Source organism: Rhinoderma darwinii, chromosome 6, assembly GCF_050947455.1.
Source record: "Rhinoderma darwinii isolate aRhiDar2 chromosome 6, aRhiDar2.hap1, whole genome shotgun sequence".
Taxonomy (NCBI): Eukaryota; Metazoa; Chordata; class Amphibia; order Anura; family Rhinodermatidae; genus Rhinoderma; species Rhinoderma darwinii.
In genome coordinates, this window is record NC_134692.1 from 54,825,245 (window position 1) to 54,851,805 (window position 26,561).

At 39.8% G+C, this 26,561-nt stretch overlaps 1 protein-coding gene across 3 annotated transcripts in view; it reads left to right on the forward strand.

Moving 5' to 3' along the window:
- The window catches only part of TRAK2 (trafficking kinesin protein 2), a 48,703-nt gene extending 24,164 nt beyond the window's left edge, over nucleotides 1-24,539 (forward strand). For all 3 annotated transcript variants that reach the window (XM_075829766.1, XM_075829768.1, XM_075829767.1), the window contains 12 exons: nucleotides 272-388; nucleotides 786-995; nucleotides 2,574-2,652; nucleotides 9,567-9,697; nucleotides 11,382-11,456; nucleotides 13,042-13,179; nucleotides 13,260-13,339; nucleotides 14,717-14,917; nucleotides 19,238-19,524; nucleotides 20,553-20,825; nucleotides 21,092-21,191; nucleotides 21,535-24,539. In XM_075829766.1, the coding sequence (XP_075685881.1) occupies nucleotides 272-388; nucleotides 786-995; nucleotides 2,574-2,652; nucleotides 9,567-9,697; nucleotides 11,382-11,456; nucleotides 13,042-13,179; nucleotides 13,260-13,339; nucleotides 14,717-14,917; nucleotides 19,238-19,524; nucleotides 20,553-20,825; nucleotides 21,092-21,191; nucleotides 21,535-22,198 (2,355 nt within the window). In that variant the 3' untranslated portion in view covers nucleotides 22,199-24,539. The remainder of the gene's footprint in view (nucleotides 1-271; nucleotides 389-785; nucleotides 996-2,573; nucleotides 2,653-9,566; nucleotides 9,698-11,381; nucleotides 11,457-13,041; nucleotides 13,180-13,259; nucleotides 13,340-14,716; nucleotides 14,918-19,237; nucleotides 19,525-20,552; nucleotides 20,826-21,091; nucleotides 21,192-21,534) is intronic.
- The last annotated feature ends 2,022 nt before the right edge of the window (nucleotides 24,540-26,561 follow it).

Genomic DNA, 26,561 nt, shown 5'->3' on the forward strand with positions numbered 1-26,561 from the left:
AAAAAATAGATTTTGGATCCAAAAGACAAATTTTATATTTTGTAGCTAGTCGAGTGGTGACCTACAAGCCTGTCAAAATGTCAGGTGCATGGAAATACTTTGCATTACAGAATCTGTGGTTATTTACCTTTGATGAAGCCAGGGCGCAATGAATGCCTATATTTTTAGGCTACGTAGAGAAAATGTTTTACATCGAATAAATAGACCTTGGTAAATGTTGTCCCCCGTCTTCTTCTTTTTTTTTTTTTTTTTTTGGGTCATTTACTATCAGAGAGACCGAGACCTTGAGTTGGCTGCTCGTATTGGACAAGCCCTTCTGAAAAGGAACCACAACTTGACTGAACAGAATGAATCCTTGGAAGAGCAGCTGTCTCAAGCATTAGATCATGTGAGTTTCTACATTATATTCCTGAAATATTTACATTCTAAGATGCATCGCTTGAAACCCTACAAATTAGTAGTGAACGTACTAACATAGCCCGTTTTACAGGATCTGTCATGACCCATTATGATATACATTTGCAAAAGTGGTGTGGACTTAGCCTTACATGTTGCTTCTTATTGTTGTTGAAGGGAAACTAATTATACATTTCTTACTGGGTATTGCGTGCAGGAAAAGCAATTAGTGTAGATATTATTCTGTGGTTTTGATTAAAGGCACAAGCTTTTTATCTAGATAATATACTTCGTTTGTCTCCTTCTTATAGTCCAGTTAAACCACATCCATCAACTTCTTTGCTTCATTGCTCAATTCTTCATTATTTTATCCACTGTTCTCTGTATAGGTGAATCAGCTCCAGCATGAGCTGTCCAAGAAGGATGACTTGCTTCGGGTGGTTTCCATTGCCTCAGAGGAGAGCGAGACTGATTCCAGTTGTTCTACCCCTTTACGCTCGAATGACTCCTTCACCATCACACATGGGCTGCTGCAGCTGGATAACTTAAATGTCAAACTGCGAGAGCTGGAAGAGGAAAATCTCGCCCTACGTTCCAAGGTACAGGAGTGAACGTTTATTAAACCCTAGAGGTATTACACCTGCTATCTATAAATCTGTGTGTATAATTTCAATATAGTGTCATCACTTTATCGCTACCTGTAGTACATGATTGCAACAATTTTTATATATTTTAATCTCACTGGTTAATGCCACTTCTACTCCATGATTAGAGACTACACACAGAGTTTGTTTGTAGTCCTTATCCTGTAGTCATGCATTACTTCCTTTCTTTATTAACCTGCTCGTGAACACTGTAGAGGCCTCTTCGTTCTTTACAGGCAAGTAGTATTTACACACCGTATGTTCTTTACGAGAAGGCCTCCGAGTTATGTTTTCTCTCAGAAATCCCGATTTGCACAGCCATGTCATTGTGAAAAAGGTAACAGACGCACAGGCTAAAGCATTAAAAGAAGGGAGAAAGAGAGACGCTAGTATACTTCACAGGGAACGCCCACTGAGCTCTGAACTTGCAGCTCCGTAAGCAGGAGTGTCAAAGAAAACGGGCCTTAAAGTGAACTTGTCAGTGACTTTGTACTGTCCTCTTTGAGGGCTGTATAAAGTAGTGACAGACATGCTGATTTCAGCGGTTTGTCACTCATATTTAATAGATTAGTGATTTAGGATAACCTTACATTTTTAATGTTGCAGCGCGATCCGAGTGCTTGGAGGAATGAGACCAGTGTATTCATGAGCTATCGCTCCCCCACCCATTTGCCGCTGATTAACAGCTATCTCCCTTAACCGCTGGGCAGGGGGAGCGGCAGCTTATGATTTTGCCATACTCCCACCCAGCACTCACATCACACTGCAAGATTCAAAATTTAAGTTATCCTAAATCACTAAACTATCAGACATAAGTGACAGACCGCTGAAATCCGCTTGTCTGTCAATACTTTATGCTGCGCGCAGCATAAAGTCACTGACCGGTTCCCTTTAACAGAAGCAATACAGAAATCGCTCTACAACATAGTGAAACCTGAGATGTGCATCCAAAAGAGAAAAAAAAAAAGATTCACATACCCTTTAAGACAAATAGGTGTTCTTTGTGTATTTTTCAGAAATTTAATTCTTTACTAGTAACAAAAAAAAAAAAAAAAGATTTCCTTAAATTTGTTTTGTGTTTTTTGTTAATTTTAAACCTTTGATGTGTGTACAGTCTGCTGGGCTTTTGGGGGGTATAACACCCCCTACCCCCCAAAAAAAATAAAAAATGGTCCATTTTATACTACACCACAGCCATTTCCAAAATTGATGCCGCAGAACTGCCGCCTCTGCAACTAGTTTGATTATAACAGTCATCTAGAATTGGTTAGTAATAATATTTGAACTGCTTTTTATCTATGAAACTTAATAAGAAGTTGTTCGCCTTCAAAGCATGAAGTAATTCACAGAGAGTTATGAAGAACAAAACCGGATAGTGGAGCGGAATTGTTGGATTGGTATTTTTTGTGTGTTCTCTGCATTTGGTGTTCCTATAATATGAAGACCATGCGGCTGCTGTACTATCTCTACATATGTTTGCATTTTCACCTTCTCTCTAACAAACGTCTGTATTTCTTACCTATTCCGCTTCAGGCCTCTCATCTGAAAACCGAAACCATAACTTACGAAGAAAAAGAGCAACAATTGGTCATTGACTGTGTGAAGGAAATTCGTAAGTGTTAAAGAAACGTCAACCTTACACTCCATAAAAAGATTAATCCAGATTAGTTTAATTTCCACTAAACGTGTTTCCATATGATGTAATAGAGAGCAATGATAGGATTATATAATCCCTGACTGCAAGTAGAGTACCGCAAATCAATTGGATGAGCTAGATTTGGCAGTCCATAAAATTATAATGGAAAAATGTTCCTAAACCTGGAAGTTCTACAAATGATGAAAAACCGTAATCACAGTGAATAAGGATTAAAATGGATTACGTTAAAAGGATCCTTTCCGTTCTAAAAGAGGTGTTGTTTTACATCCGTTTGTTTAACCATTTCATGACCAAGGGTCATTAATGCCTCTGTGTCCAGGTTAAATTTAAAGTTTTTGATATGCGCCTCTTTAACCCCTTCACGACCACCCAACGTAGATTAACGGGTTGCAAAGCTGGTCGTTGTGCCTGCAGCCCGTTAATCCACGTGTGCTCCTAACAGAGCACACAGATGCTCCCCGCAGCCCGGCATCTCCCAGTACAGGCTGCTACTAGCAGCCTTAGTACTGGGGGAAAACATCGGGTCGGATCACAGCGGTGATCCGAACCGATTAACCCCTTAATTGCGGCAGTCAATAGTGATCGCCGCATTTAAGTTCTTATAGCAACATCGGCACCCCGCTACGCGATTGCGGGGGCCGATTGTTGCGGGGGGGCGATTGCTATGCCAAATGGAAGCCTAACAAAGGCTTCCTATCTGCCATTACGTTAGCCGATTAGGCCCCGCCCGGAGGCGGAGCCTGATCGGCTTGCTGTCAGTGAACAACTGACAGTTCTAATACATTGCACTACATGGGTAGTGCAATGTATTAGAACATCAAACAAACAGTTGGACCTTCAAGTCCCATAGTGGGACTAAAGAAAAGTGTAAAAAAAGTAAAAAGAAAAGTTCTAAAAATACAATAAAAGTTTCAAATAATAACACAAAACACAATCGCCCTTTTTCCTTTATCAAGTCATTTATTATTGAAAAAAATAATAAAGCCATACATATTTGATATCGCTGCGACCGTAACGACCGTAACTATAAAAATATGTTTATTCCGCAAAGTGAACGCCGTAAAAAAAAACTAAAAAATACTGACATAATTGCTATTTTTTGGTCGCTTTGTCTTCCAAAAATTGAAATAAAAAGTGATCAAAAAGTCGCATGTACCCAAAAATGGTACCTATAAGAACTATAACACGTCTCGCTAAAAATAAGCCCTCATACAGCTCCATCAACGAAAAAATTAAAACCGTTATGGCTCTCACAACTTGGCGACAGAAAAAATCCATTCTCTTTCCAAAGGTTATTTTATTGTGCAAAAAGTTGTAAAACATAAAAAAGTTCTATAAATTAGGTATCACCGGAATCGGACTGACCTGCAGAATAAAGGTAACGTGTAATTTATAACGCGTGGTGAACGCTGTATAAAAAGAATTTAAAAAATGTCAGAATTGCTGTTTTTTGGTCACCTTGCCTCCCAAAAAAAAAAGGATAACATGTGATCAAAAAGTCGCATGTACCCCAAAATGGTACCAATAATAACTACAGCTCGTCCCGCAAAAAAAACAGCCGTCATACCACTACGTCTATGAAAAAATAAAATTAGTTAAGGCTCCAATAAGCCAGGAAATAAAAATATGCAGTTGTGCCGGCCCGAGGGAAACATTTCTTCTGTTTCAAGTGGCGAATTATCAAGGCCCCTAAAATTAGGGAACCAGGAAGGGGAGGGCCCAAACATATCTGCTGAAAGCGAGGGTGCCCGTATTATACCAGGACAACACTTCTCAGCAAAATTCCTCAAACTGCAAAGGTGCGGAGTATGGACCAAAAGGGGGATAAGAAATGACACCATTTATCAGTGCGACACTGGCCTGTGCGGAAAGGATTGTGTCACAGCGTAACACACATCTATGGATTATTTTATTGTTTTTGTTTACCCCATTATTATACCACCTGACTATGCCCCTTATATACTCCGCCCGGCTTACATGTACCCCCACATTATAAACGGAAACACCAGTAAGACTCAATACAAGACTACTACAAGCAAAATCCACACTCCAAAAGCCAAATGGAACTACCTCCCTTCTGAACCCTACAGTGTGCCAAAACAGCAGTTTACTTCCACATATATGGCATCGCCATACCCGGGAGAACCCTTTTAACAATTTTTGGGGTGTGTGTCTCCAGTGGCACAAGCTGGGCACCACATATTGGCATATCTATAGAAAAAAATCCCATTTTCACTCTGCAACATCGAGTGCACACCAATTTCTGCCAATCACCTGTGGTGTTAATATGCTCACTACACCACTAAGTGAATACCTTGAGGGGTGTAGTTTCCAAAATGGGGTCACTTCTGGGGGGGATCCACTGTTTTGGTCCCACAGGGACTTTGCAAATGCGACATAGCGCCCAGAAACCAATCCAGCAAAATCTGTACTCCAAAAGCCAAATGGCGCTCCTTCCCTTCTGAGCCCTACTGTGTGCCCAAACAGCAGTTTATGACCACATATGTGGTATTGCAGTACACAGGAGAAGTTGCTTTACAAGTGTTGTGGTGCTTTTTTTCATTTATTTGTTGAGAAAATGAAACATTTTCAGCTAAAACTACGTCTTATTGAAGAAAAAGGATTTTTTTTAATTTTCACTGCCCAATTCTAATAAAATCTATGAAACACCTGTGGGGTCAAAATGCTCACTACACCCCTAGATGAATTCCTCAAGGGGTGTAGTTTTGTGAATGGAATCACTTTTGTGGAGTTTCCACTGTACTGACACCATAGGAGCTTTGCAATAGTGACATGGTGTCAAGAAACCAATCCAGCAAAATCTGTGCTCCAAATGGCGCTCCTTCTCTTCAGATCCTTGCCGTGTGCCCAAACAGCAGTTTATGACCACAAATGGGGTATTGCCGTACTCCAGAGAAGTTGCTTTACAAATGTTGTTTTTTTTTTATTACTTTATTTGTTGAGAAAATGACAAATTTTGTGCTAAAGCTACGTCTTATTGGAAAAAAAGTATTTTTTTTATCTTCACTGCCCAATTCTAATAAAATCTATGAAACCCCTGTGGGTTCAAAATGCTCACTACACCCCTAGATGGATTCTTCAAGGGGTGTAGTTTCCTAAATGGAGTCACTTTTTTGGTGTTTTCACTGTTTTGGTCCCTTAGGGGCTTTGCAAATGCGACGTGGTCTCCGCAAACCATTCCTGCTAAATTTGAGCTGCAAAAACCAAATGTCGCTCTTCCCCTTCTAAGCCCTGCCGTGTGTCCAAACAACCGTTTATCACCACATGTGGGGTACTGTTTTGCTCGGGAGAAATTGCTTTACAAATGTAGTGGTGCATTTTCTCCTTTTAGCCCCTGTGGAAATTAGAAAAAATTAGCTAAACCTACATTTTCTTTGAAAGAATGTAGATTTTCATTTTCACTGCCTACTTCCAATAATTTCTCCAAAAAACCTGCGGGGTCAAAATGCTCACTATACCCCTACATAATTTCCTCAAGGGGTATAGTTTCCGAAATGGGGTAACTTTTGGGTGATTTCCACTGTTTTGGCGCCGCAAGAGCCTTTCAGACCCGACATGGTGCCTAAAATATTTTCTAATAAAAACGGAGGCCCCAAAATCCTCCATGTGCTCCTTTGCTTCTGAGGCCGGTGCTGCAGTCAATAAGTGCACTAGGGCCACATGTGGGGTATTTCTAAAAACTGCAGAATCTGGGAAATAGATATTGAGTTGCGTTTCTCTGGTAAAATTTGTGTTACAAAAAAAATAGATGAAAAATTAATTTCTGCAAAAAAAAAAGAAATTTTAAAATTTCACATCTACTTTGCCTTAATTCCTGTGAAACATCTAAAGGGTTAAGAAACTTTCTAAATGCTGTTTTGAATACTTTGAGGGGTGAAGTTTTTAAAATGGGATGACTTATCGAGGGTTTCTAATATATAAGGCCCTAAAATCCACTTCACAACTGAACTGGCCCCTGTAAAAATAGCCTTTTGAAATTTTCTTGAAAATGTGAGAAATTGCTGCTAAAGTTCTATGCCTTGTGATGTCATAGAAAAATAAAAGGATGTTCAAAAAACAATGCCAATCTAAAGTAGACATATGGGTGATGTTAATTAGCAACAATTTTGTGTGGTATTACCATCTGTCTTACAAGCAGATACATATAAATTTAGAAAAATGCTAATTTTTGCAATTTTTCGCTAAATTTTGGTGTTTTTCACAATTAAATACTTAATGTATCGGGCAAATTTTGCCAGTAACATAAAGTCCAATGTCTCACGAGAAAACCATCTCAGAATCGCTTGGATAGGTAAAAGCATTCCGAAGTTATTACCACATAAAGTGAAACATATCAGATTTGAAAAAATTGGCTGCGTCCTGAAGGCCAAAACAGGCTGTGTCCTGAAGGGGTTAAACGACACTATCTTTGCAACCGCTTTGAATATTACATCTACAACGGATCAACTGTCAGATTTTCATGGCTCCTTTGCATCAGTGTGTCTTATCATTTGAATCCACTTCCCAGCCGTCTGACCATTTTAACCCGTTAGTGACCGGCCCATCGTGTTTCTACGTCGGTCACTAACGGGCCTTATTCCGATGCCATAGACTTTTTACGTCGCGGCATCGGAATAAGTTTACAGAGCAGGGAACTGTCAGATCTCCCTGCTCTCAGCTGCTAGAGGCAGCTGAGGGCTGGGAGCGTCCCTGCTCTGCCGTGTGAGATCGATATTAGTATCGATCTCACACGTTTAACCCCTCAGATGCGGTGCTCAATAGCGAGCACCGCATCTGAGTGGTTTTGGAGAGAGGGAGGGAGCTCCCTCTCTCCCCCACCGACACCCGGCGATACGATCGCCGAGTGTCTGTAATGGCAGCCGGGGGTCTAATAAAGGCCCCCAGGCTGCCTGGAGTGAATGCCTGCTAGATCATGCCGCAGGCATGACCTAGCAGATGCCTGTCCGTGTTAAACGGACAGGCAGTAATACACTGCAATACAAAAGTATTGCAGTGTATTCTAAATGCGATCGCAGAATCGCATATTATAGTCCCCTAATGGGACTAGTAAAAAAGTGAAAAAAAAGTTGAATAAAGTTAATTTTAAAAAAAATTTGAAAAAAAATGAAAAACCCAGCTTTTCCCCTTACAAAATGCTTTACTATTAAAAAAACAAAATAAAGTTAAAAAGTTACACATATTTGGTATCGCCGCGTCCGTAACGACCCGAACTATAAATCTATTACATTATTTAACCCGCACGGTGAACGCCGTAAAAAAAATAATATAAAACTATGGAAAAATTGCTGTTTTCTGTGAATCCTGACTTTAAAAAAATGTAATAAAAAGTGATCAAAAAGTCGCATCTACTCCAAAATGGTACCAATAAAAACTACAAGTCGTCCCGCAAAAAAAAAAGCCCTCATATGACCGCATCGGCGAAAAAATAAAAACGTTACGGCTCTTCAAATATGGAGACACAAAAACAAATAATTTTGAAAAAAAAGCGTTTTTACTGTGTAAAAGTAGTAAAACATACAAAAACGACACAAATTTGGTATCGTTGCAATCGTAACAACCCGCTGAATAAAGTTATTGTGTTATTTATACCACACGGTAAACGGCGTAGATTTAGGACGCAAAAAAGAGTGGCGAAATTTCAGATTTTTTTCTATTCCCCCCCAAAAAAAAGTTAATAAAAGTTAATCAATAAATAATATGTACCTAAAAATGGTGCTATTAAAAAGTGCAACTTGTCCCGCAAAAAACAAGATCTTATACAGCTATGTCGACGCAAAAATAAGAAGGTTATAGCTCTTGGAATGCGACGATTGAAAAACGTAAAAATATAGCTTGGTCATTAAGGTCCAAAATAGGCCGGTCATTAAGGGGTTAACCGCCGTTTGCCATCCGTTTTTCATGGCCGTTAAAAAATTGATTAATTTTATTTGTTAGGGTTTTTTTGTCCCAACCCCCTGAAAACACCATAATGCACACTGTAGACAGTGCCCACATAGTGTACATCCCTCTAGGAGCGGCATCCTCGGCCAGAGTGCTCTGATTGGGGATTCCTAGAGAAGCTTAGGTGGCGCTATGTACAAGCGGGTTAGTTCTAACTACAGGTGGGTCTGCTCTATCTACAGGGCGATTGTGTGTGGTGCTATCTACACGCGGGGGGGGGGGGTGTTCCGGGCATCTCAAAGTCCCGGGAGACATGAAAGTGCAGCGATGCTTACACTGAAGCAGCACTGCACTCATTAAACCCCGTTCCAGGCTGCAAGAGTTTATATAAGTGACAACTGCACGGGGCATCAGCAGTTGCAACGTATATATCCATATGGCTGTCGTGAAGGGGTTAATGGGAGACTAAAGCTGGTCCATATACAGGTTGAACTAAAAAAATGCACTCTACTTCTCAAACAATTTTATGAAAATAGTAGAGTGCAAAAAAAAAACGTGTGGCAATAAAAGGCTGTTTTATATAAAAGGATGGTTGTCTTCTAATTATAATACACAATTGACTATATAAAGTTAAATGGGAATACGTGGCAGGATAATGAGGTGCCAACCTGCCATAGCGCCCCCATTCACCGAACGGAGGCCAAAAGAAACATTGTGGCCAATGTGCGAGGTATGCCACTGTATAGCTAAACAGTGGCACACATTGGAGTGATACATCAGCGAATACTCCCAACATATACCTCCGACGTATACTCGTAGATCCTTTAGTGCCCAACACTGTTTTCTCTTTACCATAATTCTCGAACAGTGGACTGAGAGCTTTGTACATATATTCAATGCTTAACATGCAGCATTTGAAAGACTCTGAGCGTGTGCAGAAACACAAATATTCAAAAATTTCTTTCCAGGAGAATCCAGTGCCCAGATTGGTAAATTGACTGATGAATTATCAAATAAATCTGAGGAGATTGTAGGATACCAGGAAGAGATATCTACTATTTTGTCTCAGATTGTTGATCTCCAGCACAAGCTGAGGGAGGTATGTATCTGAACTTTTTCATCTCCAGATTTTCATTGAAATAGGACATTATAAAGGAAATGTCACTCGTATTCATTTTACTTTCATTAGAGTAAAGTCTTTTATTTTTTTTTGGACGGCCATATTATAGACACACACTACTTTTCTGTATTTTCTGTGTAAACATTTAGGGTTTTAGTGCGTTATGGGAGTCAATTGACAGAGAAATGTCATAGATAATGATATTCTCCAGGAAGCTATGGAGTACAGCACCCCTACTATAGTGTCCAGGGAGAAATGTGAGATTCATACAGAGCCTTATCTGTGAGTAGTGTAAGGGTATGTGCACACGTAGTGACCAAAAACGTCTGAAAATACGGAGCTGTTTTCCAGGGAAAACAGCCCCTGATTTTCAGACGTGTTTTTCGCGGCCGTTTTTGGAGCCGTTTTCATTGGAGTCTGAGAAAACGGCTCTAAAAACGTCTCAAGAAGTGTCCTGCACTTCTTTTGCCGAGGCTGTAATTTTACGCGCCGTCTTTTGACAGCGACGCGTAAAATGACAGGTCGTCGGCACAGTACATCGTAAAGCCCATTGAAAGTAATGGGCAGATGTTTGCCGACGTATTGGAGCCGTTTTTTCAGACGTAATTTGAGGCGTTAAACGCCTCCATTACGCCTGAAAATAGGTTGTGTGAACCCAGCCTTAGGGTTACACAAGCGCTGATCAGTGAGACAGCTCGTTGATCGGCACTCAAACGTTTGCTAGTATGGGGACGAACATTCATTACTACAATCGCTCGTCCTCCATACATTTCTATCATGTCAGCAGCCTAGGAAATGTGTTGCAGAAACGATACAATCAGCCGATGAATGAGCTTTTCCCCGTTCATCAGCTGATCTTTGCACTGTTTACACAGGGCAATGATCGGGAACGAGCGTTCTGTGAATTCTTGTTTGCCTGATCATTGGCCCATGTAATAGGGACTTTACTCTCCTTCCTTATCTTGGCCTTCAGTACTACAATATTGCTGTCGTTAAATCTCCCACCTTCTAAGGCTACATGCATTTTTTTTTTAACGGATAGCGCACTGACCCATTTATTTCTGATGCCCCATACACTCTACTGTCTATTTCATGGATTCATGTGGGGGCTGTGGGACTGAAATTGAAGAAAGGAACTGCAGCACTCAGACCGTGAGGACTGGGCCACAAAATTTACAGCAGGTCCCATTCCTGTCCGTGTTTGGGCTTAGGTCACATCCATTCAAGGCTTTGACGTTAAACCACAGACGGCACATGGATTCCATCTGTATGCCGTCTGTGTTTTTTGGAACTGCTATTTACGAGCCGCAAAATACAAACGGTCGTGTGCGTGTAGCCTAGTGATAATGAGATGACTGCTCATTCTATCCCAATCTATACAGAACAGCCGACGAGTGAGCTACAGAAAACCGTAAGCGTCAGCCTATTGTGACTGCTGTAGTTGCCAGTGTGAAAACTAGAATAGTGCACGAGTTTTCTGTATAATTACATACAAAAAAATTAAAGAAAAACCCCACCAACATTCAACAAAATATAATTTTAGAATATAAAAAATTATTTTTAGATATGTCCTTTTCTGATGATACAGAAAAATAAATTGGACTAAAAATGTGCTTATATTTTATGGACTATTACAAAATTTTATTTACGTTGTATTTAACAGAGTGCGATAGAGAAAGAGGAGCTGAGAATTCATTTACAGGCATCAAAAGAAGCACAGAGGCAGCTGACTGATGAGGTAAGATTGTCTCTATATACCGTGGGAAAATATATGCTTTACATTCTAGTGAAGAAACACTTATTTTATGCATATTGATGCACGTTAAAGTAAATGTATTGGTGCAGCCCTCTGTTTTCACTACCCCTCGCTCTTCCTAGTTTAGATCACCAGAACGATTATAATGTTAAAAGATTAAAGTCTATGTAAACCGAATGATCAATGTATCATGGTGTTTAATGTAACTTTTTATTTTATTTTGTTTTTTATTAAAGACAAAAAAATTGACTTTTTGAGATGCAGCTTTTATGTATCCTGAATACATCGTAGCCGTATCTTGCATTGAAACCCGAATCCGTCAGTTCAGCGGAATTGACGACTCCGGTGACAGCAGGTCCTGCGTGTCTCGGACATGCACGATTCAACTATTATCGATCACATCTAAGTTCATAACTTAGACGTGATCGATAACCGGTGGATCGGATCCACGATCACCGAAGAAGCCAGTCCCACTGACCTGACGGATTCGGGTTTTAGGCAGGATACAGCTTTTATGTATCCAGGATACATAGGCACTGTATCTCAAACGTAAAACATTTTATTCATAAAAACTAAATAAAATTGCATTACACACCATGAAACGTTGTTTTATTAAAAAAAAAAATTGTTTGAAGGTTTACATGGCAAGAAATTCTAGTTCAATGATTCTTATATGGAACTAAACGCTCAACCCATGAGATGATTTAGACACTAGCCTAAGGCTCTGTTCACCGCCCAACCGAGCTCTGCATTTGGCCCTATGCGCTGCATGCAGCAAACGTATCCATGTTTTTTTCTGTCTTCTGCTGGATTGGTATGTCGTATGGAATAGCGTAGTAGACTATACTGTTCCCTGCAGAGATATACAGTACAAAAACGGAAAACAACGTTGTTTTTTTTAATGTTTTACATATGTGTGTGTTTATGGATGACATGTTGCCGCTGTATGCCTTTAGAGTGGGATACGTCACAGCCTTCCATCAGAGGTATACATCGGGAAATCAATAAAAAAAGACCCCTTTTTAAAATTACGTTTTTAAAGTGTTAATTAGATAAATAATAGTTCTAAGTATATTAAAATTGTTTATTGTGTAAGTTATATCTGATGAGTGTTCTGATGTCTGCCAGTATCTGACCATTTGTGTTTTAAGCAACATAACTTTTTACAGTTTAGTAGCATATATTACTTACAAATGCTCGGATTTTAGCATCTATAATAATAATCTCTATTTAGCGCCAACCTATTCCACAGCACTTTACAATTCGGAGGGAACATGCGCAGACAATATCAGACATTACATAGTGATAAAATGAATTCATAATTCAAGCAAGAGGAGTGATGACCCTGCTCACAAGAGCTTACAATCTATGAGGAAATAGGGGTTAAATCTATATTCTACCAGGTACACTATTCTGTGGATTTGTAGCTTCACAGGAACAGATATGGAAGTTATTAATTGACGAGGATGTGTGTATTTCTATTGAAAATATACAAAGACTCTACAGTGGCGTTCCGAATGGCTATTGTGCAGTTTACTAATTATTTATTCTATAAACAAATTTTCAGCTTCATGATATTCAGGATCGCAATGCAGAATGTCAGGGAATGCTGCACGAAGCTCAGGATGAATTAAAAATGCTGCGTTGTAAAGCCAGCCCCTCCGCGCTTCTGCGGCGGCCCCAGTCGTGCAGTATCTTCCCGGTGGTAAGTAAGGCTAAATACTGAGCAAGGAACAAATACATTTTCTGAACTGCTGTAGAAAATGAATGGTTGTTTCTATATAGGATTCCTTAGCGGCTGAGATAGAGGGAACCATGAGGAGAGAGCTGAGCTTGGAAGAAGATTCAAGCTTCGGAGAACGAAAGTAAGATCTCGAATGGTTAGAGAACCGTTCTTCAGCAGACTGTGGTGTCAGTTACTACCACAGCGATGTTCTTGCAGTGATATTTATCTGGTTTAGCTGCCGTTTTCAGTTGGCAGAAATCGCCATCTCCCCGCCTTTCTGTTTTTACTCTCATTTTGCTTTTATTATTTGTGTGATGGAAAGAAAACACAACACAATTTTCACAAGTTTCTGTCTAAGCTTCTCATCTACAGTATCTTGATAAATTCTACCTACCGTGACTTCCCTTTACTTCACTTTCTTACGAGTCTTAAAGAGGATTTCCCACCAAATACATAAATACCTAGCCACAGGATAGTTGATAAATGTATGACTGCTGGGGCCCCCATCGATCACTAGAATAGCGATCTCTAGTACTTTGCTCCTCCTCGCTTACACGACCGCAGTGAGGAGGAGATTGAGTGGAGTAATGGTCGAGCTGCCGTTCCTCCATTCAAACTCCAAGGGAGTTGATATTTTACAGATAACTATTGAACTATATGCTACCCCCCCCCCCCCCCACCTACAAATCTTGCATCTGCAGATCATCAGAACCTTTTCACTTTTACTCTTAGATTTTCTTCTGTCACTCACTCGTGAGGTGCCCCCAGTTATGGGTAAGGTTCTCCTGGCAGGAGTCATTATATGCTGTACTGGCCTTTCTATTGTTGTGCCATTGTCTGGTTTAGCAACATAACTGACGAGGTATAAATAATTTTTATGTGCTGCAGAGTTCAGAAATTGAGGTAATTTTTAATAACGTTGGCTCAGATTACGACCAATAGTGAGGCCCAGACATAACCATGACCTGGCTGGTGAGGCTTCAGTAGCTAAAGATAGAGAAACCCTGTTATACATACTGTACAAAATGTGTGAAAAAAAAATAAAAATAAATATATATATATATATAAGTTCACACGGCTGTTACTATCGGTTTACCTCTCTTCCGTCAGAGGTAGAGAGGATCGATACATTAAACGGAAAGCAACGGTTCCGTTAGAATTACCATTGATTTCAATGGTAATTCTTTTGTATCAGTTGTTTTCTGTTTGTCTCTGTTTGCTAGGTTTCCGTTTTTTTGAACAGAAACAAAAGTGCGGTCTGCAGAACTTTTGTTTCCGTTCAAAAAAACTGAAACCTAGCGAGCGGAAACAAACGGAAAGCAACTGATACAAAAGAATTACCATTGAAATCAATGGTAATTCTAACGGAACCGTTGCTTTCCGTTTAATGTATCGATCCTCTGTCAGAACAGAGGTAAACTGATAGGCTTCTTTCGTGTGTGTGTGTGTATTCCTTTCCTTATTTTATTAACTTGGAAGTCAATCTTTTTTTTATTTTATTATCTCTTGCTTTTAGAAAGCATCCAAAGCGTGTGTTCGATACTGTAAAAGTAGCAAATGAACTTCGCAGCCGATCATCTTCTATGCCTTTGGCGATACCTGGATCAAACCGTTCTGGGGTGGTGTTGACCGCTCTGCCGTTTGAATCTGGGGCAAAAGCTGAAGAGGAGAAAACTGATCTCTGCTCAACTGAAGATTTCAAGGAAAAGGATTTTAAGTAAGTAGGAAATTGCTACAGATCTAGAAAGATGGAATTATGATTTCTTTTTTTTTTTACCTTTCCAAAATCAGTGGACTGTAACAGAACGCGTGATTCATACACTGACGGATTTGCCTTTGGCTTTTACTAAATTGTATTCCTTATTACTCTTATAACACCGATGAGGCAGAACACCATTCCAATTACGATTAGGTAATACTGCGCAGAAATATTGAGACAATTCTGCTTGTAGCCCATCTGACCTATACCAGGTCCAAAACCTTTATACGAGAATATTAGACAAGTCACTGAAACTCCAGGAGTACTAAACCTGTGCAGTCTAGAATGTCCTGTGGCGAAGCCTACAGTTTTTGTTTTTTTATACCGCATACGCTTTGAACTCTTGTTAAATTAAATTGGATATACTCTGAATTCTATATGTAGTGTTCACCGAAGACAATCTGCTCTCAATGAAAAGTACCCAGTGTAGCCATTGCCTGCAATGTGTAGATAGATAGATATATATATATATATATATATATATATATACAGTGTGCAAGCACTAGGTTCCAGTAGCAAGAAAGAGAAAGGTCCAGCGATGTGTGGTATAAATGGGGGAAACTCTGTTTCCACTTTATTGAAAAAAATATACCGACATACAAACAATCCAACGGAGTGACGGAAAACACCAGGAGGATAACAAGGTGGTTTAAAAATGGCAAGGAATGGAGCCTACGCGTTTCAAGCACTGGCTGTGCTCTTAATCATGGCTAAGACCCATCATGGTTCCAGTATTGTCTTTGCATTACACCGCCCTTAGACTTTTTTGTTCTACTTGTCTCTCTTGGAGTATTTTATACTTGATTTAATAATTAAGGGACAAACCGTCAGAGGCTGATGTGCACTATATACATGTTTGGTTTTGTGTTCTGTTACTTAAAATTTCCACCTGTAGATTTTCTGTTCGCTCTTGTTCTTACAGGCTATGTACACGATGGGCATGGAAAAAAAATCATTTTTACATAGGTTTAGTAGTTACCTTGAGTTAAAGTCGCTCCAAGTTTCTCAATTCGAATCTGACTATGTTGCAATGCAACACTCCAGATGCACCGACAGATTACACTGCCCGCAAGATACATTGTGCGTATGTCTTAGGACTTAGCCAGGGATTTGAACTATGCCTTCCTGACAAGTTACGAGAGACCAAATCTTTATTTACTGCAAGCTATTTTTTTTCGTGCTCAGAGTGTGAGGGCTTCTTTCTTGCAGGAGAAGTTGTAGTTTCTATTAGTAGCATTTAAAGTACCATATAATGTACTGGGAAACTGGTAAAAAAAATATTTGCAGGCTGAAATTTGAAAAAACGCAATTGTTTTTTGGGTTTCGTTTTTACATCTTTTACCATGCGATAAAAACTACAACTTTATTCTGTGGCTCAATACGATTACAGTGATACCAAATTTATAAAAGTTTTTTTTATTTTACTACTTTTAAAGAAAACCTTTGTTAAAAAAAAAAAAATATTTGCGTCGCCACGTTCTGAGAGCAATAACTTTTTAATTTTTTTCATCGATGGCTCATTTTTTGCTGGAGGAGCTGTAGTTTTTATTGGTATTATTTTTTGGTACATATAATTTTTTGATCACATTTTCTGAAAATAATTTTTAGGAGCGAAGTTGACCAAAAAACAAATGTTGGTGTTTTTCATTTTTTGTTTTTTACGGTGTTCACCGTGTTTTTTTGTTTTTTTTTTTAACATTTTTCTTTCACTACTAAAGACTTTTTCACTTTTTTTACACATTTCATTAGTCCCTCTAGGGGACTTGAACCAGCAATCCAATCACAATTGGATCGCTAATACAATACACTGCAATACTAACGTATTGCAGTATTTTGTAATTTTTACAGGCATCTGTTAAGCCCTGCCATAGGCAGGGCTTAGCAGACGCAGAGTGAAGGCAGTCCTGGGGGCCTTCATTAGGCCCCTGGGTTACCATGAATCATAGTCACCCCCCGATCTCACTGCGCGGGGTGATAAGTCGGAGGGGGCTGCCACCCCCTTTTCAATGCCTCAGATGCTGCGGTCGCAATCGACCGCTGCATTTGAGGGGTTAAACAGCCAGGAACCACGCAATCGCTGTTCCTGGCAGTTTGTCGCAGGTGTCGGCTGTAGAACACAGCCGACACCCGCAGCGTATGGCGCGCGCTTCATGCGACGGCGTCCCCACCCCTGCAGTACGACGTACCAGACACATCGTTTTGCGGGAAGGGGTTAATGATAGGATATCAATTGGCAGATCGTTGTTATTTGCATATTTAAAATAGCTGTTTAGATGGAATTGCGCAATAAACACTAATCACTATATATGGCGAGCTAATTGGCAGAAAAACAATAGATAGATTGATTTTATTTTGTTTATTATATAATAACTTTAATGACTTAGATGCCGCAGTCACCATTGACCATGACATCTAAGAGGTTAAACAGCCGTTAGAGCTGGGTAGCAGCTGTGATATATACAGCTGATGTCCGCTGCGTATGGATGCCACCAGATTCATGTATGGAGCTGTACCCGCTTCATACATACACCGGTGGCATCCACCGTACATAATTGTCTTCCGATTTGTTTGTACAATATATTTTGTTTAAACAACTATCTCACATATTGTGGTCTTTCATGTTTGCCCGACATACATTTACAACTTTTGTTTATAATGGTCTGAAAAAATCCAACATGGACTTTTCGCCAGATATTGGCCTCTCGAAGTTGTATTAACCAGTTCAGGACCGGGCTATTTTGCGCCTTCAGGACCAGACACCGTTTAGCCATTTTTAGCACGTGTTAGTTAAATGGCTATAACGTTTTTATTTGTTTGGCTAACGACGTGATTTTTGCGACGTTTTTTCCGTAGACAATGCAGGTTTCATTTTTTATCGTTTTTATACACACCTTTTTTGAGATTTTTGAATTTTTATTCATAAAGTTTGAAAATAATAGTAAAAAAATAAGCTTTTTTACATTTCAGCTATTTTTTTGGGGTAATAACATAGTTTTAACCTAAAATAGACCTTTTATTTGTGATCGTCATTGTCTACCGTAAATTTTAATATATTACATGTCTATATTGGGGTAATTGGGTCAGCGCTAGCGTTACAAGAATGATTGGCGGGGGGAACATGTTTTTTTGGGGTGGGTATTTTATGTGTATTTATTATTTAATTTTTTTTTGCACTTTACTTTATTATTTTTTTTATTACTATGGTCTGTCCCCCAAAGGTCAAAAAAGACCTTTGGGGAACTTTATATATATTTTTTCTTTCTTTTACACCATCTTTTCCACTGTAACTGGAGCTGCACAGCAGCCCCAGTTACAGGGGAAATCAGCCCTCTCATAGTGACGATTGTCACTAATAGGGCTGTGCTGGGTCTAGTAAGACCAAGCAGCAGTCTGTCACTAACGGCATCCCAGGGACCGTATCACCAGTCACATGATCACCGGGACCAATAGAGACAGCGGCGCAGCCGCTGCCTCTATTCCTATATACAGAGTTCATTGAGCGCTGTGTACAAGTGATCAGAGAAGACAGAAGCAGCGAAAGCTGCTTCTATCCTCTCCTCAGGGTCCCCGGCAGTCACTGACAGCCGGAGACCCGACATTCAGCTGCCCGATCGCGCGGGCAGCAAGTTAAAACCCGAGCCGTAAAAAGTCTATGGCTCGGGTTTTAAGGACCCTGACCGCAGGCCGTAAATATACAGCCAGCGGTCGGGAACCAGTTAAAATAAGTTGTGGCTTATTACATTATTGCAGATTCTTGGTAAATAAATTGCCCATTTTGGCTGAGTTTTTTTCTAACCTGTACAGGTACTTTTTAAGCTCTGTTCTCAATAGCGCTGTACCATATTTTCATCTGCCATTTATCTTCATTTTAAAGGGTTTTTCGTAATGGTAAATGCAATCCGTAGTCTCCATTAGCATTGTTTTTGGCTTCCCAAATAGAATAGCCTGCTATACTATTAAACCCAGCAAAGAAAAAAAGGGAAGCTATGAAGGATCCCACTATAGTCAATAGGATCTTGTTTGCTTCCGTTTTGATCTATTCATGATCTGTAAGAAATAGAAGCTTTGCAGATGTGAATATAGCATTACGTAATTCCTTTACTACCACGTTACTAGTTTACTACCACTCTAGGTATTCCTGTACATAGGACTTTGATAATTGGAGATGTTTTAAGACCTGCAAATATCTTAGACCACTTATACTGGAAGCTTTCATCATTTATCTACTTCTGTTCTTGACGAATTCACATAACCAAGCTACCTTAACTTCTTTTTCAGGGAACACGCAAAGTCTGAAATCTTAGATGACTGTTTAGAAACTGCACTACACAGACTCCACCTTCGGCGCCAAAACCTCCTAAGTGAGAGGCAGTTTTTCAGGGAAGAGTCTGAGCGAAAACTAAAATGCCTTGAGGATGAGAGAGACTATAGTAGCTGCAGCACTCCAATGGGGAGTGTGATGTCTCTGGCAACCCATTTCTCCGATTTTACAGACTGTTCTGCTACCTCTAGTTCCTTGCGCAGTCTCCTACCAGAGAAATTGCAGATTGTCAAGCCTCTTGAAGGTAGGTGGCCTAAAGGGGTTTTCCCACTTGCACATTTATGTCCGTTTCACACCTCTGGGACCCGCACTTATCTCTAGAACAGGGAACCCTGACCTCCATCCTATTTTTTTCCTTGTCCCGCTGCTCTGTGGCCACTGACTGACAAGGTGGTCGGGAGTACGGAACAGCCAAGCCTGCCGAGCCATTCTGTTTCCGAAATTGCCATAAAAATAACTAGGATTACGGAAGCCACCTCGTTGGACAGTGGCCAGAGAGCAACGGGACAAGATAGGACGGGTTCAGACGGCCCTGTTCTAGAGATAGATGCGAGTCACACCTCTGGGACCCGCACCTGTCGGGCATTTATGGCATATCCGATGGATATGCCATAAATGTCCAAGATGGGGCGACCGCTTTAAAGGCTATGTACAACTTTTGTAAAAAAAATTATAATGTGTATCCGTTTGTTTGGTGCAACTTTCTAATTACTTTTTTTTAAAATAATTTCTACTTTGAGATACAGCTGCTTTGTATCCTGTATACAGAGCAGCTGGATCTAGCGCTGCAACTGAAACCGTCAATCCCGCTGTCCTGATGGGTACATGTGTCAGCGGTCCCTACGTATCTTTGACACGCAGGATCGAGCTGTTACCGATCACATCTGAGTTCATAATATACGCAGGACACGCTTACACTAAACCCGTCTGCCGCAGACCTGACAGTTTAAGGTCTCAGCGCAAGATACAGTTGCTCTATATACAGGATACAAAGCAGCCGTATCTTAAAGTAAAAAATAATTTTTAATAAAAGGTAATTAGAAAGTTTTCCAAAACACATTGATAGACCTTTTTATTTAAAAAAATAAATGTCAAAGGTTTACATAGCCTTTAAGTTTTCTGAACTACATTATATAATTAATCTTCTTTTTATTTTGTGACTTTTACAGTGTTTATTAATTTGTTTAGATTCATGAACCCATGTTTGTCCTTCGGAATTTAATTGTATGTCTAGATTTGCAGAAATTGACTTGATTATAATGTATTCATCAGGTTCCCAGACACTTCATCATTGGCAACAGCTAGCACAGCCCAACCTGGGTACCATTTTGGATCCCCGTCCTGGTGTACTAACCAAAGGTTTTAAACCGCTGCCTGAGGATGCTGAATACCGTTTGTGTGACCTGGAAGAGGACGAAAAAGAAGATGAGGATGATGAGGGAGGTATAACTTTCCAGGTGCATGAAAGAGAGGATGTTGATGTGCCAAAATCCTCTTCAAGTATATTTCTGCCACCTATGAGCCTGGCACCAGCCTCTTCCTCTGGTTAGTGGTTATACATTTTCCATGTCTTTGCATCTTATTTTGGCTTGGCAGAGCGACTTTCTGCTGTCTGCATATGTTCATATGTATAATGCTAACCTGTTTGCTATGTTAACTGTTTTATGTTTGTTTTTTATTTGTGCACATTACCTCTGGCACACTTTCTATAGTGGCTTATAAATCTCTTATAAAATGACCTCTGTTCTATGTGCTTAGGAGCTTAGTATGTACTGTGTAAATAACCTCACCTTGTTTTGTCTGAATTACAGCCACAAACCCTGGAAAGTGCCTGGGCAGCACAAATTCAACATTTACATTCACCACTTGCAGGATGATTCATCCCTGTGACATCACTCAGGTTACCCCCAGGTAAGGCACTAACTTCTGGAGGTATATAGAAAATATGTCACTATGGAATGCAGCGGTACGCAGTTGGCATCAAGGAAGCGCCATGTGACTGCTGCAAAGGGAAATGTATGTGTTGAAATAAATAGACCACTATCTGGTTCTGCTGACTCCGCCACAGCGTGAGACACTTTCTAGCTGCTCTCTGTTTTAGCTCATAGAAGATACCCCCCCCCCCCCTATGACCTCCATGTAGTCTATTTTTTTTTTTTTTTGGTGTGTGAGTAATTTGCTATTCTGTTGTGCATTTTAGCGAAGAATTCTCCATTATCTCACTCTTTCTTGTGTATTTTTTTTCTCTCATCAGTTCTTACACCCCATCATCCTTTGGATGTGGAAGCTCTTGTTCAACCAGCACGTTCGTGAGTTCTCCTGCCACATCCTGTCGTTTGAGCCTTGGAGAATATTTTGGAAAAGGATCCGAGTCCTCCATAAATAATACCAGTAATTTAACAAAATTGCTGAAGGAACAAGGGATATCTGCTAAAGTCAACAGCCCTGTTGTTCAAGAGAAGCCTTCACGTCCACAAAATCTGATTCTCCCCTCTACTCCACCCAATTCTCCTTCCCATTCCCCATGTCCATCCCCTCTGACTTTTGAACCACGGGCAAATCCCTCTGAAAATTTCCTAGCAGTTTCAAGACCAGCCGAGAGCTTTCTACAGGAAATGTATGGCTTAAAGTCTGCACGGAGTCAAACGGATTTAGGGCAAATGAAGATGAATCTGGTGGAGCGATTGAAGCGTTTAGGGATCGCAAGAGTTGTCCGCCATCCAAGCACAGGGGATCAAATGCAGGGGCCAGCATTAAACAATGGGCTTAAACGACAAGAGTCTGCCATGTTTGTTGCACCAAACAGTAGTCTTATGGGAGGATTAAGAAGGAACCAGTCTCTTCCTGCTATTATTGGGGGACTTGCTCCTACTATTTGCTCATTATCTCCAAAGATGGGTAGTTTAAAAGAAGACTAAGCCGGGTACAAAACGAGTGTTGGTTAAATGTTCGCTGTGCAAAGAAGGAATTATAGCACGTTTTAGATAGAAAGAGCTGAAGGTTTGAGTATGTTGTGTAGGAGAGAAGAGTAACAATGGAAGGTTCAGTTGAAGGATTTAGTATGTGTTTGAGAAGTATATTGACTTGGTGAAATGGTGGTTGCTGGTGGGCTTCTTTTAGAAATCATACAAAAAATATTTACCGTGACCGGTTTTGCTTTTTGGTTTTTTTAACGTCAATTTTGGACTTTAACTACGTGATGCTCCTCAAACAGCTATTTTTTTGCGCCAATGCAGAGAAAAATGAGGACTTAAACACCGTAGATAGGCATGTGTAGTAGCCTAACACCACTATATAGTGTCGGAGGAATTCAAGATAGACACGTTACATAAAGTGTTAATGAATAATAAGAGGGAGTGTATATAGTATTGGATATTCCAACAAGCTGAAAGTAATGAATGTAAGACATTTACAGTTTAAATATTAAGATCTGTGAGCTTTATGAGGAAGTAAAAATAAGAGTCGGATAACAAACTGTCCCTAAAATCCAGGCAATGTTCTTAATTGTCAAGCGATATGAATTTTTTTTTATCTTTTAAAGATTTTATAGGCCTGGATTTTCTTACCTTTTTGAGCACTTTAGTATTTATGTCATCTTGGTTCAGTATTTAGTTATGGAAGTCCAATTATTAGTCAATTTTGAATACATCGGAATGCTGCAAATTATTCTGCGGAGAAACCGCTAGGTAAGTCATCCAGAATTTCCAAGCAAGCTCCAGTAGAAATGAAATGCAGGGGTTCAGTTGGCTTTGATCTTGGAAGTGAGCATGACGGGCCTTCTAATGAAAATACAGATCGCTACATAAGACGTGGACTTTGTAACGAACTAAAAAGCACAAGCAGAATTTAGTAATAGCGGTTTTCTACATAAAAAAGGAATATTTATATGTCGGAAAGGAAATCCCTTCTTTATTTTGTGGTAGTACAATGGAAATGAGGCTTTCATATGTAATAAACTTTTCCGGGTATCTGTAAAACAAGGTGTACCATTTGTAATCTGGTGCAAATGTCGTTTTGTGCAATATTTATAAGAAACCCTCCCCTTGTGTCAATTTGTATACATATGAGCCGGTCTTTGTGCCATGCTTATGGATAATCGACCACGGACATTATACTGTACTATTCTTCTACCAGCACATGGTTAATTCTTGCAATATTTCTTGTAAGCCAATGCATGCAATCTATATAGTTCCGTTCTGTTGGTGTGTTAGTTACTGTATAATCCTGCCGAGTTTATCCGGATAGACTTTGTCCAAACTAGATGGTTTAGTGGGGGCAGATATATTCTCTGGGAATTATGTATAAATGATGTTCTAACAAAAAGTGTCCGTGTTACCCATAGCAACCAATTAGATCACTGCTTTTATTTTCAATCCTGCGAGGAAAAAAAAAAGCAATATAAAAGCAGTAATCTTATTGCTATGGGCAACACTGACACCTTTAGTAAAAAAACGTTCGTACGCATTAGGCCTATGTAATAGTCCACTTATTTGTAATCTGAAAAGAACAAATGTTGTTGTTTTTGTTTTTTTTTGTGCCAATGTTTTTTCCCCTCATTATTTTTTAAGAAAAAAAATTGCACTACTAATAATGAAGCATTATTATAAATGTGTTTTTTCTGTTGCTTTTATTATCTGATATGAAGACCTTCAAATATTTGTATTGATAAATTTACATCAGATTTTCTCTTAACTTTTTATTTTTTAAAGCCGGCTATATGGGCTTAATACTTTGGCCTACAATTCTGAGAATATACTTTGAGGCCGGTGTTGGCGCATGCATTGAGTTAAGTAATTCTAGCTTGAAGGTATCATGCACACGACCGTATTGGTTTTGTGGTCTGCAAAACCATGGGTCCATTGCGGTCCGTCGGAGCTCAAAATACCCTTGTGCATCCGGACTCGCAGATCCACAACATCCATAAAATGACTTGTCCTGCGTTTTTGCGGTCCCTGCACTGATGTAAATCACGGTCGTGTGCATGGGGCCATAGAAAAGAATGGGTCAAGAAAAATGCGGATAAATTGTGGACGCAATACTACGGTTGTGTGCATGAGACTAGAAAAGACACATTTGTCAGAAGTTTGGATTGGTGGGGGTCCGAGCACTGAGACTCCCACCAATCGCTAGAACGCAGCAGCTGAAGTGTTCGTGTGAACCCTCAGCCGATTCGTGTCTGCTCGGCTTTTTCCGGAAAGCTGATGTATCGGAGTACGGGCTCATAGACTTTCTATTGAGTCCGTACACCGATACATTTATTTCCGGAAAAAGCCGAACAGACACGAATCGGCTGAGGGCTCACACGAACGCTTTAGCTGCTTAGTTCTAGCGATTGGTGGTGGTCTCAGTGCTCGGACCCCCAGCAATCCAAACTACTGACATGTCTCTATTACATTTCAGAAAGCTTGTCAAATCTTTAGCTACACTTTAAGCCGGTCATAACAAGCCACGTTGTACCATTTGCTGTTGTCCATTCTCCTTGGCAGTGTAGCAACTACAATATGTTGGATTTTTCCTTTAGACCGCTACTACCCAGACCTTGAGTAGCTGACATGCTTTTGACAGCTGATTTTACCGTATGGTTTGAGTGCTTCTGACTTTTCTGTATTTTCTGCGTTATTACTGTAACTTTTCGAAAGAGAAGGTCACAATAGTAAATGTCACCATAGCGCACACACTGGAAGGTCTGCTCGTCTTGACGTGATGATGGTTTGTTAGTTACAGACCATAGTTCCAGATCAATAACAATCCTGTTCCATGTTTTTGTTTTTTTTACCAGCCAGAGATGCAATGTCGCTGCCAGGCTTTGGAGCATGAGCTCAGCTTGTGGAGAATCTTTCTTGTATGAGATACTTGTTATATGATGGGTGGAAATTTCCAGCACTTTGTTTTAGGCTTCAATTTCACTTGTAGGTTTCAAAATTATTTTTAAATCAACCCCTTATTCATCTGTTACTTAAATTTAAGCAAAAAAGGAACAATGTGATTTTACAGTTTTTTTTCTCGAGATTCTTCCCAAAGGGATGTGACTACATCTCCCACATCCACTGACCTCCGTCCTGTGTATTTTTATGTATATTTGCCATTACATGGACTGGGGGGCCTAGCAATGAAGAAATATTCCTTAAGGTTTTAAAAAAACAAAAATCCATTTATTTATCCTGAAAATCAATTGATCTGTTTTTTAAATACTTGTATTTATGTATATAGCCTTGTTTCGCCGTTGCTTTAAATATTTTCACTATACAATATTGTATTCATTGTTTTTATGTTACCACCAATAAACATTTTCAATCTTTGTACTTTTTACCTGATTTTGAGTAGATGCATTTATTAATGGGTTAAAGTGACCTCTAGGATCCCCCTAATTGACCCCTTTGCCTCAGCAGGATCAGGCTGGCCCACCAGGGGATCATCAGGTGGACCTGTCCCCTCCTAATGCAATACCTTCCTCTTGGTCACAGTCAACGCTCACAGAGCAGTATTCAGGTAGGAGAAAGCTGCCAGCTCCTCTAATAGAATCCCCTTCCCCGTGACAACCCTTCTCTGTACAAGAAGAACCCACACAGATCCTGCATACTCCTCCTTTTCTCGCTTTTACTGCAAAAAGTTACAACAACAGAACTGTTGTAACTCAAAACCAGGAGTCGGGACATACAGGAGAGAAAGGGCAAGGGAGTCTACAGAGACAGAGCAGGACCGGAAAAATACAGGAATCCGTTCTGTATTCACCCCACTAGATGTTCTTTATGTAAAGGTTATGGCTTGTCTATTGCTGTCCTAGGCTATCGACGTGTGTGTTTAGGGCCCTGTTCACATCACGGTTTTTTGTTTACAATTACTGTTTAAGTCGGAAAAGCTCCTGACATACATGCTAAATGTGACGTTGGGGCTCTACTGTTAGGACGAAAAGTCTCCTTTTGGTTTCCAACTGGATGGTATATGTCAGTATACCACACAAAACCATTAATAAGATTGTGTAATATACACCGTTCAGCTATAATATTATTAACCATTCACATGTGGAGTGAATAACATTGATTTTCTTTTTACAGTCGCTTGCAAAACTATTTACCCCTTTTGATGTTTTTCCCTGTTTTGTTGCATTGAATTAAAATGAATGTTTGGGAGTCTGTACTGTTTAATTTACACAACATTTCTACCACTTTGTAGGTTCAAAATATGTTTTTACTGTGACACAATAATTAAGACAAAAAACGGGCAACTTTAATGTTAATTATTCACCCCCTGAAAGTCAATAATTTCTCGAGCCACCTTTCC